Source organism: Plectropomus leopardus, chromosome 3 (assembly GCF_008729295.1).
Source record: "Plectropomus leopardus isolate mb chromosome 3, YSFRI_Pleo_2.0, whole genome shotgun sequence".
NCBI classification, from domain to species: domain Eukaryota; kingdom Metazoa; phylum Chordata; class Actinopteri; order Perciformes; family Serranidae; genus Plectropomus; species Plectropomus leopardus.
Window position 1 is genome coordinate 30,037,507 of NC_056465.1, and position 27,553 is coordinate 30,065,059.

Genomic DNA, 27,553 nt, shown 5'->3' on the forward strand with positions numbered 1-27,553 from the left:
AAAAGCTTTTACTGTGAAATGATATGGCACCATTAGATTGTTTTCTTCTTTTTCATCACGCTGCTGTAAGTCAGAAACATGCAGTCTTCTTGTCTGGAAGGATGAGTGTATGTGGAATGTAAGATATATCTTCTTACTTCCTGTTGTGTGTGTTTTCTGTGTTGAGCCACGGGGACACCAGAGTGTGGCGTAAGCTGTGTTGGCAAACCATGTGAGTCCTCAGAGTTATAAACCTGTTCTGTGTGTAAGAATTAAAATGACAAAACACCCTGTTCTAGGCAGGGCATTTAGAAAGCCTGGGGCAAAAACTGTTATTCAAAATTTGAGCAAATGGAGTTCATGGTTTGAATGTACAGATCTAAGTGTTTGCTTAATGTAGTTTCAGTCTTTTTTTGGTTTTTACTCTGCCCTACATACAGTAAAAAACACTTTCTCCCCTTTACTCCTACTTAGGAATGGGGATCGTTAATATTTTCGAGACTATCTATCGAGACTCCTTAACAAACCCAGTCTTTATCGATACCACTATCGATACGTTTTTATTTGGCGGAAAAGACGAGGCGACAATACGTTTTTAACAGAACTGGTTTTGCGTTTATTGCTTTTAATTTGATGGAATGTCCTAAATATTGGAGAAATTGTTTTGTTTGTGTTTAAAAATGTTTTTCATTGTCACACCTAAGTGTTGATTAATGTATACTGTCACTTTCAGTCATGTCTTAAGTGATTAGGAAATAAATTATTGTATTTCAATTTAAGCACTTAAAAAATGTTGGCATCCGTAGTTTTAATTATGTATTGTAAGATGATTACGCTCCAAATTTTTCACCCAAACAACTGTATTATTATTGTACTTTTCTTTTTCTTGATGTTACATTTGAAAACATCATTATGATCTTTTTTTTTTTACCTTTGCCTAATAGTCATTTTACTGACTCGACCTTGAACACATCACCGTGAGACTTAATACATCATTTATTTAGCTAGCTAGCTTTTCTCCTGCTGATAACAACTCAGATTTTAACACTGGATTACTTTTTTTACTGACGGGACTTGCTACAAAGTTTGTGTGTGCTTACCACTGCTGCTTTGAGTGGACAGTGATGAAGACAATCGTATGCAGACCAGTGATTGGATTTAAATGACGTGACTTGACTCGAGATGTAATATGACATTATTTGACCCACGGGACTCGATAGTTGTATTAAGAAGCCCAAATGTTAATGATTTTTGAGTTTTGAAAAAAGAGGAACAAGGTCCTCAATAGAACCAGGTTTTGATCCCCATCCCTACTCCTACTGGTCCAAACTATCATGCTGCCCCCCTCCACTTATTGACCTCCAGAAGGATCTGAACATCAGTGGCATGTTTAGGGATGGTGTGAAGGGGCTGTTGGTCATGTTCCCTCGACAGCAACGCACACACACACCATCCACAGGCAGTGCCACCAACCTCTGCGTCAACAGCTAACCTGCTGAGTGAAAGCAGTGCATATCGAACTGCTGTGATATGCAGCCACATGCAGTGTCAGTGTGTGTATGTGAAGGTTATTAGAGAGGGTGTGTGATCAATCCAGCCCCTCTTAGTTCCAGATCAATAGTGTTCTCTCCAGGGAAAGGCTTGACTAGAGCCCGGGGAAATATAGGACCTCGATCCAGTCTCTGATGCCATAGCATTACTGCAGTACCACCGGCCAGGTCTGTGGTGATTAACAGGCTCTGCTAAAGTTGTAACCAGAGCTGGATATATGGCATTTCTCTTTGTTTCTTTAGAACAGGAGTGAAAGAGAAAGTAGACCCACATTTCTTATCTTAGATGCTAATTCTGTTTTGGATTCTTGTACATGCGAAATGATAAAGGGGGTCAGGTCCTAAGATTGTCATCAAATATTCTTAAGAAAACAACAGACATTCAGTTGTAAAAATTTAAAGTCAATTGTGGGGGAAAAAAAGCAGCAATACCTGTCTGCCTGGCAAGTTCTCGCATGGGCCTGGGGTGCTGCACTGAATGGAAATTCTTCATTTAAACTAGGGATGGGTACTTGATTTGGGCATCAGTATTCGTTCAATGTAGGAAGCAATCGCCACCCAACCTCACACATTTTGCTGTTGTAAATATATATATTTTTTTACTATTTAAAATGTATTATTCTGTATTATATTCATTGTACATCTGTGTGCAGTGTATTGCTTTGCTCACCCCGGTATTGACTTGCTGTTGCTGTAATTGTTTATCATGAGACTACTGCTGTGGGAGTGTGAGCTCCACATCGGGGAATAGTTGGTGAGAGTCTGCTCACGTGTGCACAGTAACAGGGCTAACTGTTAGCAACTTACAGCGACAGAAACGAGTCATTTTGGTGTCAGTGTGAATTTGTTAAACAGTTCAGTGTAGAATTAGCTGCTGCTGTTGTGTTCGCTTGTGACAACGTGGCAGACCTCGAACTGATCGGGAGGATAGCGACTCTGGACTCTGTCCTTCAGCTCTGCATGTGCATGGCAGTGTTTGAAAGTTTGCAGATTATTCTTAACATTAATTTTATCGTTTCCATTTTTGGCCAATTTACTCTCCCATTTTAGTTGCTTAAAATGCCCATCCCTAGTTTAGTGTGGATATTATATAACCTGTATAAAAATAAGACTATGGAATAACAATCAATTACAAACAATTCATTCGAACTCACTTTGGGAGGCAGCGTGTTCTCAGTTTTTTACTCTAGCACCTTCCAAGGCGCAGAGATAGAAGTCTGCGGTCCTTTTAAATGAAGTTTTACGCTATAGGACATTATTTTATTTGTTTAATTTGTAATATGTAGGTATGTAGTTTTAAAAGCCATACATTTATTGAAATATTTCTAAACAAGTAGTTCTGTCGCTTTTTGCATTGGTTTGCCCTTTCATGAACACAACATTCAGAAATAGATAGTTGTAGTAGTAGTAGTAGTAGATAGCAGTAGTTTTGCTTGTTTTTTTAAGCAGGAATTAAGCATCATTTTAAAGCAATTTGGCAACAGTTCCTAAGTTGCCTACAGGTTCAGCCTTTTACAGTGTGTCTTTTTCATATGACAATGCGACCTAATACTACTTTAGTGCAAAGATAACTGCTTTTACTTTAAAGGCCTACAGCTCCTAACAGTGCGAATGACCTTATTGTGTCTGTGTACTAAAGTGAAGATGAAGAGTACACTGCTAAAAGGGCTGTCAGACTCCTCACTGCTCAGCTCAACACACTGACCTACTTTAGTTGACTTTGGTGCATCTGCGGCATGCTTTTCAAATGCATCAAGCTCTGCCGCTGCTAGGCAAAACAGAAAGCACGTGTCTGTACAGTGCATGCATTATAGAGACTGACAGAGAGGAGGTACTGTAAATTTAATCAGAAAGCACAGTGAAGCAAAAGTCCAACCGGATTCTTTTTCTGCCTTTTTTCAAAGTGTTTGCAGTGAAAAGGCCACAGCTCTCACCTGTACTTTGTTCCTAATATGAGGTCTGTGAGTCTTGCTGAGCACAAAAGGAGAAGGACATTTGTGGCGCTCTCACACTCAGTAGGAGCAGATTGAGAAGCAAGGCTCCTGGGGCTGTTAAGTGTCAAAGGCAGGCTTGCAGTGCTGCAGGCAGAGACTGGCAGAGCTGTTAGAGCTGTAGAAGTCACACAGCACTCTGTTAATGCTGAACGTTACACAAATCTCACATGTCTGATCCTTTATTTGCAGTCTCACAACTTGTGACCTTTCCCTGAACACACTCAATGTATAGCTCTGTAGAGAGACCCACACACACTCACTCACACACATTAAACACACTAAACACGCTAATCCTTTGTTAACGTGTGCCTGTGTGTGTTGGGGCTGAGATGGAGGTCTGAGTAAACGTGTACACATACAAAAGTAAATGAGATTAAGGCTCGGAGCAGTCTGGTGCTTTGGATGCCAGGTTCTTACAGTGTTTCCACGATATAGAGCCATCTGTAATCCTCTGCCACAGTTTTGTCATGGCTACCAAAGAATAATAAATTATGAACGTTGCATTACATCTTGCATGAAAAAGCTGTGCCAAAGGAAGAAAGCAGCTGCTGTCACAGATGTTTGGTCAAGAGAGGGCTAATGGGGAAGTTTCAGTGTGTCACCATTTCACTGGAATCTGTATTTGATATTGATAAAATATTTTTTTGATAATTTACTTCTCCATCCAGATATGTTCAGCTGCCTTTGTCACCTGTTGATAACCTTTACTGACAGTATTAGTGTGGGAGTAGAGTTAGGTCTGCAACTAACAATTATTTTCATAATCAAACCATCTGCTGATTGTTTTCTTGATTGCTCATGTAAAGCCGATCATGTTTTGTCGGACCAAAAGTCTAGAACCTTAAGAAATGTAATTAACACGGATAGAAAGACAAGAAATAAAAAGCAATATTCATATTTAAGGAGCTAGAGTTGTCAAATGTTTGACATTTCTGCTAGAAAAATGACAAGAATGACCTCACTTGACAACAAAGAAAAGCAGCAATTTCTCACTATTAAAAAGCTGGAATAAGAAAATGTTTGTTTTTTTTGCTTGAAAATCACTTCGGCAATTAGTCAGTTATCAGAATTGTTCTTGATAAATGTTTTTGTCAATTGACTAATTGATTGACTATTTGTTTACTTTAAGTGTTGTTTCATCCACTGCCACAAACATATTCATTTATGCAGTTCATTCTCTCTGATTTGTTAACCTTCTGGAAATTATAGTTAGTGTTCATTATTCCACAGTCTTTAAAGGGATAGTTGGGCTTTTTTGAATTAGGGTTGTATGGGGTATGTACCATAGTCAGTGAATTACTTACAGTGTCTGATGGTTGGCATCTCCACGTGTGGAGATGCAGGCAGGAGTGTGGACATGGAAGCTAAACAATGTATTGTAGATGGTGGCAGCAAAAATGCATATTTGAACCTACTAAAAAAACAAAGATAAAAGACCTACCTATAAAAAATCAATTTTGGGTTGAGTGTACACTATATTGAGAATACTTTCATTGTTTTACCATGCTGCAGACAGCCTGTTCAGATGGAGACCCTGTTAATGGCTTCAGTTCCCCATCTATGCTCTCCTCAAAGCCACAAGACTCCATTGACAAAAACAGTAATTTTGTGTTGCTGAACAAGGGCGCTGCTACTCTACATTTTGGAAGTCACTGTCTGATGACAAAGAAGTGAAAATGCTCTAAATATAGCAAACACCTAAACTGATAATATTTTTTTTTGTCCGCTCCACAGCAGCACATAGTCAAGGTTCCTGTGGATCCTTAAAAAGTCTTAAAAGGCATTGAATTCATTTAACTAAAATAAGGCCTTAATTGGTATTAAACTGTCTTAAATTAACCTTTCAAAAGTCTTAAAAATGTGAAGACATGGGAAGTTGGACTCCTTTTCTTTTTTTCTGACATTGCATAGTACAATTTCCAAATAATTGGTAAAATCTTGTTATAATTCTCCATATCCCTCTTCTTAAACTCTCAGTGAGGGGAATTAAAGCGGTGGAATCCCACATACAAAGTAAGAAACACAAGATCAGTAATAAAACTCACCAATAAATGCATGGTATTTCCCATTTCTAACTAGATCTAACTTTTTCACTAGATCCAAAATGTAATGTTCTATGTTACATAAAGTTAATTATTCTTAACTTGATGTAAAAATTTTCATTGTTCATGTTTTTTTTTTCTTCCAGTTTTGGTTTTTGTACAAGTGGTCTTACATTTCAGCCTAATTGGCATTAAAAAAAAGTCTTAGAAAGTATAAAATTGAATTAGCCATAAGCTGTAGGAACCCTGATAGCGTCACTTCAGTGTCAGTGCCTGTTTCTCCAAACTGTGGGGGTGTGCCAACTAACATCTACTGTATGTAATACACCGTCTATGGATAAGTACCTCATGCAATCCCATTTCAAAAGAGCTATCTGAAGTATCCGTTTAAATTTGGATGTTTCTGCTGTAAAATGAGGTCGAGGTGAAAAGGAAAAGGACAGGAGACGGGCACCATAAGGAGGACGGAGGACAAATAGAGTTGGTGGAGACCTGTTTTCAGGGCCACTGGAGACAGGAATGTAAAGGGTCAGTGCAGGATGTGGAATGTGTTGTCACATGCACAAATACGCCGGCATGTGCATGACGACACACAAAAACACTCGCTGATACTCATTGTGCCCTTCAGTAACGAGGCCTGTTAGGTTGCCAGCGTCTTTTGTGTTTGAACCGCGGGATGTATGCGAATGTCAAAAAGCAGTCTGACAACACGAAACAGAGGGAGGGAGAGGCGCCCGATTCAGAGAGGTCTGATTCAACAGCACCTGCTATGCAGTGTAATGAGTCACATTTAGCTGAAGAGCGACACATCCTCTGCTCCAACATGAATCACTCCACTTTCTGTCACTCTTCCTCTGTTATTCTCAGCTTCCTCCTCTAATCCCTGTCATGTCCCCCTGAAGTCTTATCCCGCTGATGCCGAAACACTGTCAGCCCATCCGAACACACACACACCTACACCTTATCAGCACTCATGTTGTTCCTTCAGCCGGGCATATTAACATTCCCCCGAGGTGAACCTTGATAAGCGAAACATGAGGATTCAACCACGTGGAATTATGTCACCAAACACAACACATTTCGGCTCGGCTCGCTGTCAGGAGGATGTTGCCAAGAGCTGAAAGTAGGGGACTCTTACATCAGGAGCCTGCAAGGATTGGTGACTCAGAAGGAGGGGGTGTAGTCTCTCTCTCTGTGTTTTTGAAGTAGCATAGCTGGAGGTGTGGGCGTCGGAAGGAGCTGTAAAGTTAAAGAGATGTAAGCAGGTCCAGGATGGATCATGACTGACAAGGCAGCTCAGACAGCGAGCAAACTGACAGCAGACGAGCAGAAACAGGCTGCTGCCAGGGGGATGTTTTCACTGCTCAGGGTATAGACAGATCAACTCTTTAAGTGACGGTGACACACAGAGTTTAGATGTGAGCTCATTGTGTGCAAAGAGATGTTATTTCAGTATCCCCAGCACAAAAACATGGGCTGTAATCCAGCTGCGGGATGGTGTTTACTTGGTCAGATGTGATCTTTAAAAGAATGTATAGGCTTAGGTCAGCAAAGGTTTAAAGTTTACTCTGGTGAGTGGAAATCTTAATCCACTGTTTGTTCTCCTTGTGAGCTTTGTACCCGTACCCGCCATGATAACAACCTGGAGGGGATGACAAGATCTCAGCCCCTACCTGATGGCTGAAGGCCAACTGCTGGTCTGCCAGCATGCAGCATTTGTCCTCAGCCAGTGTCTGTCCCTAACGTTGACACAGAGTTTTATCTCGCAGAGTAGTGAGACACCTACTGGCTTATGTGAGTCATATCATGTGAGAGGTCTAGAGTCAGAGAGCATGATGGGATTTGAACTTGATGCATGATGAAGTAACACAGTTTGGGGATGTAGTAAATACTTTCACTGGCAAATCTGGAATATTTAAGTCCATATTTTTAATTGTGAAAATCATGGGCAGATGAATCAATCATGAAAATAATCATTTGCTGCAGCCCTACACTCTTATCTTTATGCCCTATAGTCAAGTGTATCAAATGCAATCAAATGTAATGATATATTAATAATGATAATATTAATATTAATAACATATTTTTTGTACCATCTTTTGGTATTGAAGTTGAGCTGCACAGGTGCTCCAGTAGTCATATGTGTGAAGGGAGGTTTACTGAGAATTAGGTTACTTCTATTAATCTGTCTCATAGTTGCTAAAACTGATGGTTGAAATGATGCAGCACCAAAGTTTCCACTAGAACAGACGCTACAGATCTTGCCATTTCATCGGCTGATGGTTTGCACTTCCACAAAATCAGATCAGCTATTGGATTTTTTTGGCAAACGTACGTTTGCAATGGCTGCGTGGGTTTTTTCTCATGTTCAGAAGAATCATTCTGCCGTCCTCACTGTCTGTCTTTTGTTCTCCTCACTTTCACACAGACAGCAGAAACCAGCCTCAGAGGAAGACGGGACTCGATAGACAAAGACAGCGACACAGAAAAAAAGGCGAAACCTCACCTCCAACACTATGTGCATCTGACACACAACTGGTGAGTACGGCCTCATCTTAATGAAGGCAACTTGTTATTGGAAGTGTGGTGGCAGAGCAGGTTTGTCTATGAGCCTGTAGGCTTTTATACTAACTGTTTTTAATCCTCTTAGCTTATGATTACAGCTGGGCACATCACAATTAAAGAAGCAAATATAACTGTGCGATGCTTAGTTTTTTTTTGATACACAGGAATCCTCAATATGCCAGAATTTACGATACTTAGTACCACTTACATACCAAGGCAAAAAGAAAAGAAGTGTTAAGATGATAAGATATATTTTGTCTAATTTTTTGAAGCCTTCACACAAAGCGGGTTCAGAAAAGTCACTGAACACACACCTCCAGTCACGTGGTGGGCTTGTTGCTGGAGAAATGTGTAACAGCCGCAGGTTGAGGACCAGTTGATCATCCTGCTCTTTGTTTAATTCTCGGGTTGAATGTCTGATAGTAGCTGTGTGTGTTTAAATAGTTTTGATACTTCAAATACTATTAGATGTATAATCAGCTTAGATCACCATTCTAAACATGTGGTATTGGAAAAGAATCAAAGTATTTGTACTTTTGACAAAATTACATGTTAATGTAGATGGAATCCAACAAACTGTTGCGTTGTAAATGTATTTACAGTTTATCTTTCGATGAAAAGATAATTGCTAGTTAAATGGGACGCTTGCATTTCTTGTAGAAGGGCTGGGTGATATGTCTACAGGTCCTTAAAAAGTATTGGAATGTCTTTAATTCAATTTTATAAATATTAGGCCTGAAAAGTAGTTTAATGGTCTTAACTTTCAATTTGTGAGGTCTTAATTGCCACGAAAATGTATTTATTGAACTTTCTATCACAAAAAGCAGTCTATAGGAGAAAACAGATTAATTTTTTGTCAACATAAACTAAAGAAACGTAATAATCCCACAAGAGCAGTCCCACCCACCCTAACCCCCCCATCATTAAAGCATTTGTAATTCTGCCTTGTTTCAAGTACATCAGACGTATCTCGCTGTCAACCCACAACAGATGGAGAAAGGTTTTCTTTTAAAATTAAACAGAATTTTTTTTCTGATGCCATGTACAAGGAGATTGCTTTAAGACGCATGGAGACAGAGTGAGCGTCTGCACTTTTCCATGATAAAGCATTTATTACCAGCAGTCATGACCAGTGTGATGAATAAGACCTTGTTTATTTTGGCAAGAGGGATGTTGGATATGTGGCCTAGTCAAGCTAGCTTACGTGAACAAGGGATCCATTTCTTTTGGTTGTAAGAGTGAAGCTCTTCTACGTGAAAATCAATTGTCAAAATTTACGGTGTTACAAATCTGACATACCTGTAACTAAATCTACTCCAACTAATAACCATATTCCTACATAAAACCTTCCTCTGCAATGGATTACATATATACTGTTCTCCTCTTAACCTACCTGCAATGGTTAAACTAACCAGACGGCTCTGGCTGTTCCTTTTATTTGTCTTCAACCACTTATTTATTATACCCACATGACTGATACAGGGTTCCTGCAGATCCTAAAAAAGTCTCAAAAGGCATTGAATTCATTAATCTAAAAACAAGGCCTTAATTAGTATTAAAATAATGTTTTTTTCTCACATTGCATTGTAAAATCCCAAATTAATTAAAAATGAATCCTTTTTTTTTGCAAAACATTGATAAATTCCTCTTTTTGAACTCCTCATGATGAGAATTCAAGCAGTTGAATCACACATGCAGAGTGAAAAATAAAAAAATGCACAGAAGTGCCAGACATTTCCCTAAAAGATACTTTTATGATAATGTGATATAGTCATTGTTTTTTCTTTGTTTTTTCAACATTTGATGCAAATAATCTAACTTTTTCACTGAACCAAAGGCATTCATGTGTTATGTCTCACTAAACATTTGGGCAAAATAAAATTCAGTTTTGGTTATTAGAAAATTAATCTCAAAATTCCAAGTGACATTTAAATGTCTTAAAAAGTCTTAAATCTAACTTTCCTAAAGCTGCAGAAACCCCTGCGATGATTACTTATCAAGAAATCTCATTGTGTGAATATTTTGGTAAAGCACCGAAAGTCAACCCTACAGTATCGCTACAATACTGATATTGAAGTATTTGGTTGAAATACCTTGACATTTAATTTTCTCCATATGACCCAGCCCTATCGTATAGTATGATTACATTCATCACAGCAAAAAAGGACCTGCGTTGTGTGTTTGTGTGACAACTGTGTACAATCTTTCCAAGTGGTATTTTGCGTCACAGCCTAGAGGCACCTCAGACAACACAACAAGACATACGTAGGTATTAGAGCAGGAAGTGAGGTAATTACAGATGTACGACTTTATAAACAACAGGCAGACTCAGACTTGTAAATACAGACTGGCGATTGCTTCCTGTGTAGTTATACACTGCTGGCAAACAATAGGAGGGAAACTGAGATGATGTAGTGGTGTTTGCTCTCGGCTTAGCAGAATGCAACTGTGGGGAGCAGCTAATGGCTCTTAAAGCACGGCCCATTTCAGCTCGAGCCTTTAGCCAGCCAAAAAAAACAGGCTGAGAGATGGACACACACACACACACACACACACACACACACACACAGAGGGCTGCATTGTCAAGTACACAAGGGATGGCTTTGCTGGCTTTCAGTATTCTAAGCAGCTTCTTATTTTCCTTACTGTCTCTTTGTGCTTTTGGCAAAGAATTGTCTCTGAGGTGTTTCAGTCATGGACAGAGAAGAATATTTAAGAATATAAAATATAGTCTTAATAAATTCACTACTTATTATCTGATTCGCAGGAGGAAAAACTTGGCAGCACTGTTGGGAACAGATTCAATCATGTAGATAAATTATCAAGAAAGCAAACAAACATTTCCCAGTTACAGCCTCTAATACATTTTTGTGTTGCTGACATTTGATAAAGGAAAGAGTAAGAGTAAACTTTGGGCTGTGGTAGCTTGTGTTGTGTATTTGTCTTTGACATGAATATAATTGCTTCAGTTAATTGTATGATACTTAAAATGGTATGTATGAGATATAAGTTTTTAGTAAACCAAGTCATCAAGTGTTTGACAGTCTCCTTTGCTTTGTTTTTCACTGTCTTTAAATATTATTATTTTTGTCTTTCTGCTCGTTTGTATAATCATTTCTTTTGTTGCTTTTTTACATGTTCGAAATAAATCAAATCATACATGGAGTATTCAGGTACTCAGCAGGTTTTTCAGAGGATGAACATAACACCAACTAACCAAAACACGAGAATAAACCTCGTTTTTGATGATTCTGTCATTTCCAGCAGACAGTTTTTACTCCTGAAAATCATATTGACTGTTGAAATCTAGCAAGAGCGAGAATATCAGGATGAACATATTCTTCTCTGGTAGCTAGCTGACAAAAGAGAAAAGAAATCTTTCCTGTGTCCGGCCTGTAGAGTCACCGAGTGGCAGTGGGTCATGCTCGAGTGTCGGCTGTAAGCTGTTTAGGGTTGTGGCTCGGTCTGACAGCTGCTTTCTCCAAACCCCTTTCACAGAGGATCTCCTCCTAATGCTCAGCCTAAGCTCCTTCTGTCCTGTCCTCTCTCGTGTGTAGTGAGTGACAGGCTCTGAAAGTGCGTGTCCATATGGAATTCACAGACATGCCGGGACAATCGCCGAACTTGTCGACACTTTCACCGCCAACTCAAGTTCACTCATGACTCATTTTTTGAAGCTGATTTCAGTTCAGTATTTGACTAAAATAATGAGAATGCTAGGATCCAAGAAAAGATCTGCACACTATATCAAAAACTCCCAGTAAATTTTAATTGTGCAATGTTTCGATCTAACGGAGATCTTCGTCAGGCATTTTCAAATATCATCACAGAGCAAGCAATATAAAGACACAAGCACATTCATCTCTCAGGTGATTGTGACTTGCTTGATTAAGAGACGATCCACTCTCAGGCGGAGACAGTCGGGCTGGGCCACTCAGAGCAAAGCTGACAGGTGCCCTCTGACACTCTCACATGGGGGACAGAACATGTCTCCATGAAAAGAAACAAGAATGTACCACATACAACACATCAAAAGTTAAAAAATACTAAGTACAACACATCAAAAGTTACAAGTATAAATCAAAATTCATCCAAAAACACTAATTTTAAAAACAATCTAGAAAAGTACATAGAAAAAATAGTAGACCAAAATGTCAAAAATAGAAGAAAGGTAATAAATTATTCTCCCCAAAAAGTTTTGGAAACACTGGCAAATTCAGTCGGCAATTTGTGTTGTGTTAGGACCTAAGACAGCAGAACAACACAAACAAATAAAAGAAAAACTTATGTTTGATTCATGCTTTGGTTTGATCTTTTTTTGATCGATCACCTGTAAAAGTCCTTTTGATGTGCGTGCCCTCCACCTTGCTTGCTCAAGCCGGAGAATGCTCTAACTTATTTTAACCAGTAGGTGGTGCTGCCGCCACAAGCTGGTTTGTCTGCTCATGTTTTCAATCATAATGGCCGAGATGTAGCGCAAAACGTGCTCACTGTGGCGTATTTTGTGTGTTTTCAGAGGGCCGGGCGGGCTTTGCTGCAGCTGAGGATGATGAATGGTCTCGTGCGCTAGAGCTGGATGGTGTGGGAATGATGGACCTCCCTAATGGCCAATCAAGCATCACCACCACCGCTGCAACCGTCTCTGAGGTGAGGCCACGCCCACTTGCCAGACCACCATCTGTTTGTCAAAATTCATCTTGTGTGTGTTCAACCTAGCAACACTGGTTCAGAGTGTAATTATTAGGTGTAGTTATGTGAAATATTAACATATTTTTCAATGATTCTCAGCTGTGCTACGACATCATGTTGCTTAATTCACCCTCTTGAACTTTGCATACTTCACCTCTCTCCTCCACTTTATATTCTTGGTCTTAACGTCACAGCCGTCACTCCTCTCACCTTTTAATGCACCTGTGTGTTTTCTAGAAGAGCAGCAGCTCAGAGTCTCTCAGCGACAAGGGTTCTTCGGACCTGAAGAAGAGTTTTGACGCCGTTGTGTTCGATGTGCTGAAGGTCACTCCTGAAGAATATGCAGTAAGTAAAGTGTGTGCGGCTGTCTTTGTCTGATTTATCTGTATGTAGTGTTTAAAAAACTGAAATGATTCGTCAGCACAAATGTGATGTGCTGACTTGAGACAGGAGGAAATGGGATGATAGGGGAGGAAATGGGGTCAGAGTTTGGATCAGTAATAATTGATGATGTTTGGCGGTGCCAAGCAGGCACTGATAGATTTCCTCTGGCTGCCTCTGTGCAAACTTTCCATGGTGACTGAACAAACAGAAGTCACATTTCTGTAGAAATAGCCTTCTTTTGTAGTGAGGAATGTTTCTCGGGATTGTCCCATGATAAATCAAATAAAAGCACATTCCCCATCATGTCTGTAATCTTTTATCAATGCTTTGATGCATGTCGACTGTTTTGCACCATTCGGCCATAAGAGGGCACTCTTTATCTTCTCTTTCCCCCAAGTGTCTTTGCTTCACATCTCCATGCTACAACAAGGCACAATATCGTGTTATAGGGACACGACTGAGTCCCTTCATCATGCTGCCTTTTCATTATTTATTTATTTAATGTTTATTTAAAAGGGACATCGCATATTAATGAACACCAGTATAAAATACAGATGTAAATATGCCGGAGTTAGCAAGACTGCTAATTTACATCCGAAAATAAAGACAGAAAGAAAGAGAAAATGAAAACAACACAACAGAAAACAACACAACAGTTCATCCAGAGGACAAAAGTGCATTAACAGTAGCAATGTAAACTGCATGGCATAAAGTGCACGGTGCAAAGTACTTTATCTATGTGCAGAATGTAGAATTCAACACGTGTTGGTTCTAATTTACACAGAATTAAACAATGGCAACATCATGCCACTATAGTGTGTGATATTAGACAGCATGCTGGCATTGTGGAGGCAAAAGAGGCATGACATTTAACACAACAGTGTCTGCCTTTAGTTTTACATATAACATTCATGTCAGCAGCCCTTACTAAACAATAACAGTTGCATAACATGGCAGTCACTATATGGTTGCTGATCTCATCCTCTTTTCGAAAAGTAAGGAGGTCCTAAATCTCATTGTGGACATTTACTATTATCCTTGTTCTTTAGCTGTTATCTACGAGTAGATGCTTTTTAAATCTCCTACAGCTAGTCATTACACACCATCAAAATGTCCCACCTGTCCTGCCAGCTCAAAGGTCAGACAACTCTGCTCCCCAATTCCATGACTTTACCTTTTATACAGAATGGCGAGACGGCAAAGTGGTGTGATATTGTCATCGTGGAAAGGCAGTGTAAAAGGGGATTATAAAAGACCACAGTCACTCACTCCTACCTGCTTTAAATGACATGACCTCACTTGCAAAAGCAAGTTTTAATTGTTAAACTGTTATTTAAGAAACCTTAGACAATTGGACAATTTATTATTCTTTCAGTTCGCGATAATATATCTCTTAAATGGCAGTGTGATATTTGAAAGGTGTGACAAAATGTTTGTTCCAGTCTGAACATAGCCATCCTAACAACTGTTGTGTTTCGTCTCCTCCAGGGCCAGATTACGCTCATGGACGCTCCTGTGTTCAAAGCCATCCAGCCAGAGGTAAGCTGATCTCAAATCTGTAGAGAGAGCAGAGGTGTTAAAAGCATTATTTGGATGTCATTTTGTAAAAATGACCAGCTTGGAAACCTTGGCGCCTGGCATTTATTTTGATGCTACACTCCACCCTCCCAAACAGTGCAGATCAAGTACATCTCGTCATGGCAACGGCATTCCCCGATGGCAGCAGGACAATGCGCCATGCCACACTGCAAAAACTACTCAGGAATGGCCTGAGGAATGTGATGACCTGACCTCCAAATTCCCCAGATCTGAATCTGATTAAGCATCCGTAGGAGGTGCTGGTACCCTAGAGGTTCTATGTTCATGCCTCGACATGTAGAGCCAATCTAGTCCAAGGTGGGGCCTCTGACCTGTCAAAGCCCAGACATAGGTCCTCTGAGGGGGTCCTGCGTTGTAGGGCACCAGGATGTTGGCAGCAGATCTTTTGAGTCTTGTGGGGCGCCGGCACCTTCTACAGATGCTTGATCGGATTGGAACCTTTGTCTTGGGCCATACCTGAACAGTTTTTGGCATCGCTTTGTCTAGCTGGGGAGGACACTGGTATCAGGGAGTGCAGTTCCAATGAGAATACATGCTTGATCTGCAATGGTGTTTGTGTTGGAGATGTATTTCAAGGTTCATCAGGCTCAGGTGCCCAGTAGCTCAGTTGGTAGAGCGGGCGCCCCATGTGCAGAAGCTGCAGAGGGTTAGATTCTGGCCTCGGCCCATTGCTGCAGGTCATCCGCTCTCTCTCTCCCCCTTTCACTCTTAAGCTATCCTATTAGATAAAGGCAGAAAAGCCCAAAATAACCTTTAAAAAAAAAGATTAATCGGCATGAGTGCCAAGATCCAAGGCATTGTAACGAAATGATCAATGTCACTTACTTACCTGTCAGTGGGTGTAATGTTGTGGCTGATCAGTCTATTTATATTTAAGATTTCACTCCCTCCTTTTGCTGTCTGTCTCCCTCTGTCCTTCTCTTTCTCTTTTCTCCATCACAAAGTTTCCATGCATTTGATATCCCTGTACCATGCTGAGCAGCTGTGATCAGAGCTCAAAGTCAGAGACACATATCATAGTTATGCAGAAAAAAGAGCATCTGTAGGTGGGTTTCCTTTAACCCTAAATTTATGCAAATTGAAACAGCGAATATAAAATACGCCTAAAGGAAACGTCAATTTTTAAAAAACTCCCATTTACTGCAAAAAAGTTTTCATGCTCACATGAGGTGGTATTTCAGGCGAACAGAAAAAGACATTTCACAAAACACTTTTTTCCCTTTAAATGGTCACATGATGCTATGGCTATGCGCTTGTCGGTAAGAATGGCATCACATAACATGCCAACGTCGCCTTTGATTGGAAATAATGACAACTAATGTGGTGGCTACAATATAAATAAAGCTGCTAATGTTTTGAACATCCTTCGCAATGCTTCTTGGAATGTTATCGCCAGAGGAGAAGTTGCATAACATCACTTAAATGGAAAATGCAGTCATTTCACAATTGTGTATTATTGACATTTGAAATATTACTTACATTTTGCACAAATCTGTAATGGAAACCCACCTTGTGTCTCACCCATTCTTGCACACCTCGTCTGTTGCCTCAGTGAGAGCCGGTTTAATCTCCTCTGGACTGTTAGCTCCTTCCTGACAGCAGTCATGGATAACCTGTGTTTAAGGTTGGCCGCTGTGGCCTTATAAAAGCAGCATTTAAACCGCATTTCAGTGTGTTGTGGTACATTCTGACTCCTGCTATTGCATATGTGCAACACTTGTCTCAGTCTCAGCCCCTGACACACACACACACACACACACACACACACACACACACACACACACACACGCACACACTGCCCTGGCAAGATATCATTCACAGATCCGCATTTTGAATCAATTTAGATAACAATGTCATTGTGTGGCTTGACCTTTTTGGATTCTTGTAAATAGTTTGTTGTATCTGAGTAATGGAAAAGATTAAGGTTTCTGAGGAGTTTCGTCAGGATTTGTCTTTGGGGTATTGCCGTTTCTTGACTCAGAGGGGAAGCCATTGACGTCGTCTGGACTCCAGCCCTAACGCCTCAACTACACGGGGCCAAGTTCACACAGAGGCGACTGCAGGGTTTTAGAAATGCAAACATGCTCATGTGCTTAGTCTGGTCTAACTGACTGACTGACTGAGTGGGTTTTACAAGCCTAATGAAAATGTGTCTGTGCATTTTAGTCCAATGTTGCAGTCTGAAAAAGCTTTAAAGGGTTGGGTGCATGAGGATGCAGTTTCACTTATTGCTTTGAAATGCTGCGATCTTTTGGAGAGACTTGCAGTGGGATGTTGGGGGTGAAAAGGTGATTTGGAGAGAAGTCAGAGGCCTGATTGAGGGGGAGGGCTGACAAGAAGCTGAAGGCTGTAGTCCTGAGGGGAGTGAAGGAGCAGTGTGCAGTATGCAAAGAGACCCAGCAGCATCCTGGCAGGGACAGACTGGACTAGAGAGGCTTTTCCTGCTCTCACGGTGCTTTTGTCTCGAGGCACTGGCCGAAAAAAGCAACACAGCTATGACCGAACTGAAACTCAACTAGAGTTTCCACTGCTGTCAGTCTCCTCGCCCTCCTCACAGACACATAATGAGAAAAGCAGGTGTGTGTGTGTGTGTGTGTGTGTGTGTGTGTGTGTGTGTGTGTGTGTGTGTTGGTGCACGCCTGCTGTTTCACTCGGCTCGCTGCCTGAATAGGAAAATATTAAATAACTTGGTTGAATCTGTTAGTTGTGCAATAATGTTTTTACTGACATGAAGCCCACTTTTGCCTTTTAAAGTACCCTTTAAATGCCATGTTACAACACTGCATTCAACTCATATTTCAATTTTATCTATAAATCCTAACATCACAAATCACAATTTGCTTCAGAGGGCTTTACAGCATACGACATCCCTCTGTCCTTGGACCCTCACAGTGGGTGAGGAAAAACTCCCCTCCAAAAATCCTTTAATGGGGAAAAGAATGGTAGAAACCTCAGGAAGAGCAACTGAGGAAGGATCCCTCTTCCAGGACAAACAAACGTGCAATAGATGTTATGTGTGCAGAACAGATCAACATAATAAAATAAGACAAAATGATAGAGGGAGAAAGAGAGATAGGGAGAGATGCATGGCAAAAATGGCAACAATAATAACAACAACTATAGTAACTACTACCACCAACTTTAACAATAGCAACAGAAATATGAATATTGATGAAAGTAGTTTATAACAGTATGTATGTTGCATATATAAAATAAGTCATCATGGAACATGAATGTATCCAAAGTTTACATATTTCTTGGATGATAGAATTATTTTCTTGGATCATATGCTGGTTTACAATAATAGTATGTGTATGTGACAATAACTATCACAGGTGTAAAACAGTAGTAATAAGTAACATGACTAATAATCCTACGATAATACTTGTAAAAACAGTACTTGGTGTCTGGCAGAAGAAGCCTGTGAGACAAAGGAGCTCAAAGGCTTTGGAGAAGAAGCTGAGTCATTAATATGCATTAATAGGACATAAATGTTTGCAAGTGAAGAGAGAGAAATGGAGAGAGGAGCTCAGTGTATCATAGGGAGTCAGCAAATTAGACCTATATCAGCCTAACGAGGGGCTGGTTCAAGGCAAGTCTTAAGTCTACTTGTAAATGTGGTATGCTATGTGATATGGTAGCTGAAGTTTTACTTATTGATAATGAGAAACTGTACATAATTGGGAGATTGTGAGAGTGTGAAGAAGACAAAGGGTGTTCGTTTCCATGATGTGATATGTTGTAATTCTTATTCGATGAACTATTTAAGGGAATGAGTTAACTTTTGATTGGATATGATATGTTCAGTTTCATGCTTTACTCAAGTTTGACAAATCCAGATGTTTTTCAGAAGGTCTCATGTTAAAGTATTTTGACTTTTTGCATAATAACAAACAAAAGATGATTAAAATTTTCCACCAGATTAGATCCAAGTGTTTCTGCTCTGTGGTCGCTCACATTATAAATGGTTTGTTACATGCTCCTTGAGTGACCTTGCAACAGAGTTAACCGTAGATAAACTCAGCTTGCTCTTTTGTTTTTAATGCATGGTGCGAATGTTGTTATGTGCGTGGATTGCATGTTCTGTGTCAGCAGTGTGTCATACCCTAATGTTTCTGCAGTTTTTCCAAGACTGCGGTAATTTCCGTTGTACTGACTACTTGAAATAGTTGAAACGGCCATAAACTAGCTGTGACTTTGCCTGTTTATGTCTGTGTTCAACATTTTATTTTTCCCCTCACCATAAACACATCATAACGGCCTTAAAATAATATCTGTGTAGGGTTTGAGGAAGAGAGCGCCATAGAGAGAGAGAGAAAGAGTGAGTCCAAATGTTACTTTGCGTGTTTACGACGTTTTGTACATGTGTACATGACGCACAGATACTCTGGCCTGAGCTGGAAAAGTTACCCCAGACAAGACTGCAGCAAAACAGTGGATCTCATTAACTCAAGTGTTCCAACGCTGACATGGAGCAGATGTATGGAGACCAGCCGGTGAGGTTAAGCCAGACCCTCTGGACGAGGAAAAAAAGTGTCTGTCACAATAGCAGTAAAAGATTACATGAGAGCTGAGGGTGGAGACACTGAAAACAATGCGAGGAGATGGTATAAAGTCAGGCCAACACCATTTGGGAAAGAAACATAGTCTAGGCTCCTCTTTTCTTCCATTCTGTGGATATACTTTATAGTGTGGAGTATTATGGATAATAACCGGAGAGCAGTGTTTCTAAATAACTCTTTGATATCCAAAAAAGCCTCAAAAGAGCTTGGTTTAAAAGCTCAGAGCTTGAACGCATGCCTCTGACACAGCAGACAGCACAGAATCTAAACACATCTGCTTCTGATGATTCGTTAAGTGACAGCTCATAAGATGTTGCCATGCATGAGGGTTGCAGTAATTTACTTCCTACACGTAATGGACCCTCGTCTACAGCACAGAACTCATAGTTCTCTGTGAACAAAAAGATGGCAGAGAAATCGACAGAGCTGCTGAGCAAAGCATTGACAGAGTCTTGTGTTCCTTTTTAAAAGATGAGAACACCAGAAGTTATTTTTGATGGTAAAATAATCTATAGCACAGAGCAGACTGATGTGTAATCTACAACCCTCGGCTGAATTACTGATATGTTCTTTGGCTGTTTGGTTTGTAAAGTGAAATGCCATTGAAACGACAAGACGGATCATAGAGAGGGGCAGGGGAGAGGATGCAAGGGACTTGCAGCTAAAACTTTTTCTCTCGTGTAAATTTACGAGGCTGTGATTAGTAATGGGTTGTAGCATTGGCTGGTTTTATCAGGAGTGAAGTGGATGGAAGTTTGTCGTATGGATAGATCAGCTGATGTGAAATGTAGAGAATAAAATTAAGTGAAAAAGAGAATCATGGTGAAATAAAAGAAGACTTTTCCTCCCTTCATCTCGTCTGTTTCTCTGTCTCAGTTGACCATTTCTAATTTCATAATCAGACGTGCGTCTATGATCTACAGCTGGATGTTTATGAAAGTTTATGAAATAGAGGCTAAGAGCAAAAGAGAGATTGAGTGATGTAGAGGGACTCAAGGAGACGGGGGAGGTTGCTTTTGTTTTAAACACACAGTCATGACAACAGCTAAGTTAGTAATTTAGTGGCTTTGGCTGGCAAGCTTCAGCTCAAAGGGAATAGCTATCGGATTGCATTTTACGTACCGCTGAGAAGTATGTCAGTTCCTCTCATGTCTGAGCGCCCAGCGTAGAAATCCTCCGAACAGACCGAAGGTCTCATGTGAGATGGTGATGACTTGTAGTTGGAGGCAGGTAACGTTTCACATATTCAGGCCCGTCTCGCCTTCACGCTTAATGTTTTCCAGCACTGATTGTGAGATAAAAAGTCAAATCTTTTCTGTCTTACAATCACAGCTGAATATGAGATGTAAAAAAATGCATTTTTCAGCAGGGCCCTGTAGTCTGCACATGTTGTTTTCTGGTGGAGGGATTGGACAATGATTTCTTCACAACAAACACAAAAGGGAATCCCACCCCCACTACAGCCTGTCAGCATGACGGTCAATACACATTTATCATGCTGAAAGGTGTAGAAAATAATGTTTTGGCAGTATAGTCAGAAAACCACAGGGGCAAGTTTTTCCTTGTCAAAGAGGATTTTGTCCGAACATTGAGTTTCGGTTTGAAAAAAGGTGCCAATGGAAAATACTTGAAGAATCTGTCAAATGCATCAAAACACATTTAATGATTTATCTCTGCCCCAAAATTACAGTGATTTTTGGATTATGTGTATTTTTTTTTCTTTTTGAATATCATGGTGTATCAATATTGAATAGACATTCAGGTGGAGATCAAGCAAGGTGAACTTACCTTTTAGAGCCAGCATTCTTTATACTGGGAGAAACTCCAGAGAATACAGACACCAAAAACCAGACTTGTTTGCTCTGGGTGTTGCTGTTGATCGTTGAAGAAGATGATTACAGTGTTCTGGAGGAATTTAAGGCTGCTAGCTGTCCAACAATGGAGGGAAAAGATTGAAAAGGGAATATTTAATGGAAAGCATAAAAGCCAAACTCTAACCAAGAACTGATTTCAACATTCAAATAATACCTTACCTGCAAAATACCATTTTAACATCAGTAACACACTGCATATTACCTGAAATTCATGAAATTAACTTTTTTGTTTTGTTTTGAGTTTCTTGTATGCCTCAACAGTGAAATCAGGATGAAAAAGTCAAACATTCTTCATGAATTGAAGTCATTTGGAACCACATTTAACAGCAACAACAGTATTTCAAAACATCCGTTTATAAACACTCAGACAGCTCGTGCAGGATAATCCAGCTCTCATTTTGTTTTTATGCTCAGTACTTACCAAACACATGCATTTTTTCTACAAAATCTACCTACGAGTAGTGTGCCCTGAGTGTGCCTGGGCTCCACTTTTGCAGAGTTTTAACATGTGTGCTCATGCACGCTACTCGGCTGTGCATGAGACTGTTGGTACTGACCTGTTTTAAACTGTAACATTTTCGCATAAAGGCATGTCTTTAGCAAGTACTGAGCATATGACTGGACAAATGACTTGGATTTTACTGCACGAGTTGTGTGAGAGTTTGTAAAAGGATGTCTTGATACAGTTTTGCTGTTGTTTATTGTGGTCCCCTTTAACTTGAATTTATGAAAAAAGCTTGCCTTTATTGGGTTCTTTGTTGACCGTGGAGTTGTGCAAGACAAACATGATGTCCTTCATGAATTAAAGGTAAAATGAGGCGAGTAATATCGCAGTAGGTCATTTTGCAGGTGAAGTATTAATCGATAAAACTACAGTTGCTGAGACTGATTAAGGACACAACTTCTCTGCAACTCCAGTGGAGGGGAGGGATTGGACTGGTGCTGTCTACATGTAATAAGTACCATGTATACAGATTTGACCGTGACTGCAATTGTGTAAAAGTACATGTGTAGTGGTGCTACAGTGATAAACTTATTGAGATTGCCCCTGACAATCCTTTCTTTATGCTCTGAAGTTTCTTATAAAAGAAATTAGATATAATGTTCACTTCTATATGATTACATATGATTGAATATGAAAATAAAACTTAAGTGCAAAATGATTTTTACGATAATATCGTCTCTAGCAAATGTGCCGTAAAATCTTTATTTAGGTACATGCATGGTCTGGTTTTACTAGCCATGAAAGATGGCCTGTAAGAATCACATAAAGTACATGCACTGAAAGAATTGCTGGAAAAGTAATTCTTTTAGCGCTGTGCACAGTTAGATAATGCTGCTGGCTTTTAGTGTAGGTCCCTACCTGGTTTATAGTTCGTGTGACTGGGACAATAATGCATTTTACTGCCTTTGCCCAAAAGTTCCTTGTGTTTTTTGTACTGCTCCTTTGAACAGAAGAGAACAGGTAAATCTGTAGCTCAGTGGCACCATAAATTTGGCACAGCCTGGCGTTCAGTTAAGGGTTCCTGTGTCTCGCTTTAAGCTGAAATACAGATCAGCAACAGACACAACTGTGCAGATTTTCCGTTGGACTCCTTCCTGTCATCCTGAGTTTATCTCCCACAAACTCATCTCTTGTTGAGGCAAACCTTTCTTGATCTCACTTCCGCCCCTCCTCATCTTCCCTCAATTTCCACCCTATCCCTAATATTCCCTCAGATCCCAACACTTTAGTTTTCCATTTACAACGAAGGCGAAAACAAAAGGAATTGATGTGGTATCATCCATGAGGTCATTGCTATGTGTGGCCGGGCTGCAGGCTGCAGCTGGTTATCTTATTCAGCCTGTGCAGTTGTTTATGTAATACTGCTCACAATGTGGTTTTGAAGTGGAGCTGAATCATCACAAAGCTGAATGAATGGACAGGGAGATCTAAAAGGTAATTGTAGGGTTAAGATTAGAGATGTTTTGGATTAGGTAAAGTTAATGCTAATGTTATCATGAGATAGGATGTTAACCCTTGGTAGCGAGCATGCTGCTCGGTTTGGATGCAGTGGAATTGTTCCCAGAGGGTCAAATACATGGAATTTCCTGAAATTTAAGCCCATGATACATAGACAAATGTTTTAGCAAATTGCTGGTGTCTCCACCCTTACTTGAAAGCATCATTTTACCAAAAAGTTCAGGCAGCACTGTTTTCATCTCTCTCTGTGAAATGAAGCTTCTCTTTGGACCATTTCTTCGTTCTACGACTCCTTATTGTTTCCAGCATCATAGACACATGAGTTTGAGGTCATTACATGTTACGTGCTACTCCAATTAAAGGAACTGATAAGCTCAGCAGGACATGAACGTGATGTATAGGACAATTTGGAACTGGTTCTCAACTGGAACCAGTTCTTCATTCTGATCCCTACTGAAAACGGACTTCTGACTAGTAACATCTGTTAGCCCTTTAATTTTGACCCCTCAGAGCTTTTACACCAAATATAAATTGATTCAGGACCTGAAAAGTTGTGGAATATAAAAAACTCAAAAACAACACAAAACGTTGGTTAAATGTCTTTAGCAAATGTTTAATCAAAACTGAAACTTTCAGCATCATATACAGCAAGTTCCCTGCAACCTTTTTTTGATACAGTTAAGTGAAAATCTAAATAAAAAATTAATGAATAAAAATAGCTCCCTGAGGTTTACAAAGTAAAAGTTCCTCCCATGCTGACACTTTCTCTGTATTTATTGCAGACTGACTGTTGGCTTCAGAGCCAAAAAGGTCACTTCTCCAGATAACTTTCTGGTAATAGTTTTTTTTAGAGGCTTCTGATTGCCACCAACTTCCTCTTCTTATTTGTGAGGCTTTAGGGTTCCGTTTATATCACCACATGTTGGTTTTGTGTGCTCTTTACTGTGTCTCAATTGTGTTTTTGCTTTTTCATGTGGACAGAGATTTTTTTTGGGAATGAGGGAGGGGAAATCCCTGTTTCCAAAAATATGCGTGTCCATGTGGACTAGGCCTTAATACCTTTGGCTGGATATTCTTAAGAATGATCTTTTGTCCCATATGGTGTTTATTTATAATGTTTTTTTTTTTTTTTTACGATTTAAACTTTTAGGTAAATAATACATTCAGCCCGAGTTGACGTCAGTTTTCCTTGACAGCACGAATGTTAGCTATAGTTTTTAAAACAGTGCAGATACAGCCAGACTCAAGGAGCCCCGTAGGACTATTCTTTAATGAAAACGCTGCTCAGCCAGACCAGCATGTGGAAATGACGGGCTGTCTGTGGCTTGGCGGAGCAGCCTTTTCACTGCTCTCTTTTACTGCAGCATTTAAATCCCTCTCCTTACCAGAGCTGTCTCATCAAAACCTTCCTCCAACGACTCAACTGTTGTCAGGTTTTTTAAATGTTGCCTGAGTGTGAAATGAGACTATGAAAGGCAAAAGAAAAATAGAGGAAATGAAATCTTAATAGTTTCTGTAGAGGCTGCGGATCACTTCCCTGCTGTTTAAAAGCATGCGGGGCACTGACATCGCTTATTACACAACAGCCGAAGAACAATACAACATAAATTACTTCATTCAAGCTTAGTATGATGGACAGATGGACGGATGGTTAGATTAGAGGACTGGTGCTGGTGGTCCAGGATTGAAGGGTCAGTGAAGGTTGTTGAAATGTTGTGGTCTCGGTGAGTGAGGGAGACGTAGGACCGTCTGTGCGCCTCATCTCTGGTGTACCGCCTACCTGGGTGGTCAGGTGGTGGTCCAAGCTTCGAGACACACAAACACACCCACCTCCCGCTAACTATGGAGCGTCTTTGTTTAAGAGCCGTCACCAACCTTGTGAATGATTGACATGATGGCAGGAAGAAGGGAAGCGCTTATTTGAAAAGGACAGATGTTAAATAAACTCAGAGCTCTCTTTGGTGAGACGTGCACGTGTCTCCTACCCTCTGATTTACCCCCATCCTGTCTGTGACGAGGACAACATGCTCCACACAGGCTTGTAAACCTTGTGGGAAGATGCTGTTATGTCTTCTACAGTGTTGTCTTTTACAGTCCTAACAATATCCCTTCATCTCCTCTGCGCTCTCCGCTTTTTTCCTATCCTCATTCTGACTCAGGCAACATAGGCCCAGAGGCATCACCTCACCCACGCATGGATGTCTGCTTTTAACATCTGTATTTGATATGTTGCTTCTTTACCCCCGCCGGTTGCCTCTAACGACTCAGAGACTCACCCTTGAATGAGCACGACTTCTCCTTGCAAGGAGATGTGGCCCAGGTCAGGGAGTTGTGAGCGGTTTGGTCGAGGTTGTTGCTTTCAGACAGTCAGTCTCACAGGGGGGTGTTGCGTGGGGGAGCTGCAGCCTGATTCAGCTGTTCATATTGTAGCCCAAGTCAGCCGGGCTGGCAGGGATTAAGAGGAGAGCTTGCACAACATTTTTCCTACTGTTACGTCAGTGTCCCTGGCCTCCGGACAGCCTGCGGGGGCCAAAGGAGGGCCTGGGTTCCCCTCGTAGTGTCTGTGTGGTCTCTGTCTTTACCTCACCGCTGAGGACAGCGGTCGAGGCCAAACTGAGTCCAGCCTGGTACTCCGAGAGAGATGACTATTTGTGTGTTGTTGGGATTTTCTGTGTATGAGTTCCAAAATCACTGCCCTGAAAAACAATGTAGTGAAATTACTATCAGCACTGCTGCTTCCACAGCTGCTGCTACTTTGTAGGACTGGTATTAAAAGAAGCACAGAAATGAATGATCCGATGATCAACGGAAAATAAATATGCAACAGTTTCAATCACTGAATAAAGTAAAAAAAAAAAACAAATCCCAATAAAGACTTTTGAAGGTATTACTTTTGGAAAGGTGGTTGTTTTTTTTTTTTTTGTCTATGCAGTAAAAAAGACACAAATGCTTTTGAAATTGGTGCTACATGACCAGAGAAAAGAGAGAAAAAGAAAGAACTACAACTACCATAATCCACTGTGTCACACTGAACCAAAAAACGGTCCTGTTGGTGGGTGACGTAATATGAGCTTGTCTGTGTTGACACAAGAAACAGTATGGTGGCCAGCTGGTAACACATGATTTCATTTACAGTTAAACAATACACTAACATACTGTATGTGTCTGAGAATAATTGTTGCTGTGGCAGAATCTTCAATGTCAACTAACTCTGATGGACATTTGCTGCCATTGCCAAAATTATATGTATTTTGTTTACATTTTATAGATCTATACTGTAAAAAGTTCAAAATGCGGTTTACTATAGAGTGTTTATTGTTTACATGCAAAGCAACATGCTTTTTTAAAAAAAAAATGCATTTCTTTTATCCACGGCTATGCCCTAAAGGTGTAACAAGCATTCATGGATGTACGTCCTGCCATATAAAACATCTGCAAATCCTATTTTTAAATCAACATTGTTTACAATGTCATGCGGTTGCGGCTTGCGGTTTGTGTCTTTTCTGTTAATGTGGAAATCCAGTCTTTTGTATTGCGATACTAGTATAACCACCCTTTGTAGCTGGTTGAAATATGTACCAGATAACCCCCTGTGTTTGTTGCATGAGTTAGTCACCTCCCGCACAGAAAAGCTTACATTACATTTAGGTGTGGGTGTTCCAGGGCATGACTAATTGGGATGGGGTTATTGTTAATGTTGTAAGTTACAGCTGTGGATTTTCTGCTATGGCAACTCAAAATATCCACAGTGAAAAATATTTGTTTTGAGGTTGAATGATTCAATTTCGGAGTAATAGTTTGGTTGAATATTGGAATTAATCAATATTTAGTGCTGAGTTTCAAAGTGAGGCAGCGTGTGCTCCTGCATAGATTCACCTGTTTTCCTTTGCAGTCTCCCATTAATCCGTCCGACCCTTTGACTCAAGCTTATCCTCTGTCTCTTTCTCTTTCTTCCTCTTTGTCTGCTTTTCTCTGCTATCATATTCCTACTCTCTGCCTCCTCTTTACCTCCTACCGAGTGATCTCTGACTTGACTGTTAAGTACATTTAATAAAAACTCTGGCAAATGCAAAAAGACTTTTTGGCTCAGTGCGTAATGTCAGTTTCCTGATTGTTTTGTGTGTTTTCAGGAGCTGTCAAGCTGCGGCTGGAACAAAAAGGAGAAGCACAGCTCTGCTCCCAATGTTGTGGCCTTCACTCGCAGGTTCAACCAGGTGAGATGCAAACACAGTTATGTCACATTCAGTAAAAGGAGAGAGAAAACAGTCCCTGCTGCAGTGTTAAAGATTTATGGGGAGATTACAGCTCCTCTTTCCATCCTGTCCTCTTCCTCCGTCGTCCAAGTGCTAAAT

The 27,553-nt window shown here is 40.3% G+C and overlaps 1 protein-coding gene across 1 annotated transcript in view; it reads left to right on the top strand.

Moving 5' to 3' along the window:
* Positions 1–27,553, top strand: part of ralgps2 (Ral GEF with PH domain and SH3 binding motif 2) — a 105,105-nt gene that overhangs the window by 20,539 nt on the left and 57,013 nt on the right. Inside the window, exons 2-6 of the mRNA XM_042484100.1 lie at positions 7,994–8,103; positions 12,647–12,777; positions 13,057–13,164; positions 14,692–14,742; positions 27,332–27,415. Coding sequence (XP_042340034.1) covers positions 12,718–12,777; positions 13,057–13,164; positions 14,692–14,742; positions 27,332–27,415 — 303 coding nt within the window. The 5' untranslated portion in view covers positions 7,994–8,103; positions 12,647–12,717. The remainder of the gene's footprint in view (positions 1–7,993; positions 8,104–12,646; positions 12,778–13,056; positions 13,165–14,691; positions 14,743–27,331; positions 27,416–27,553) is intronic.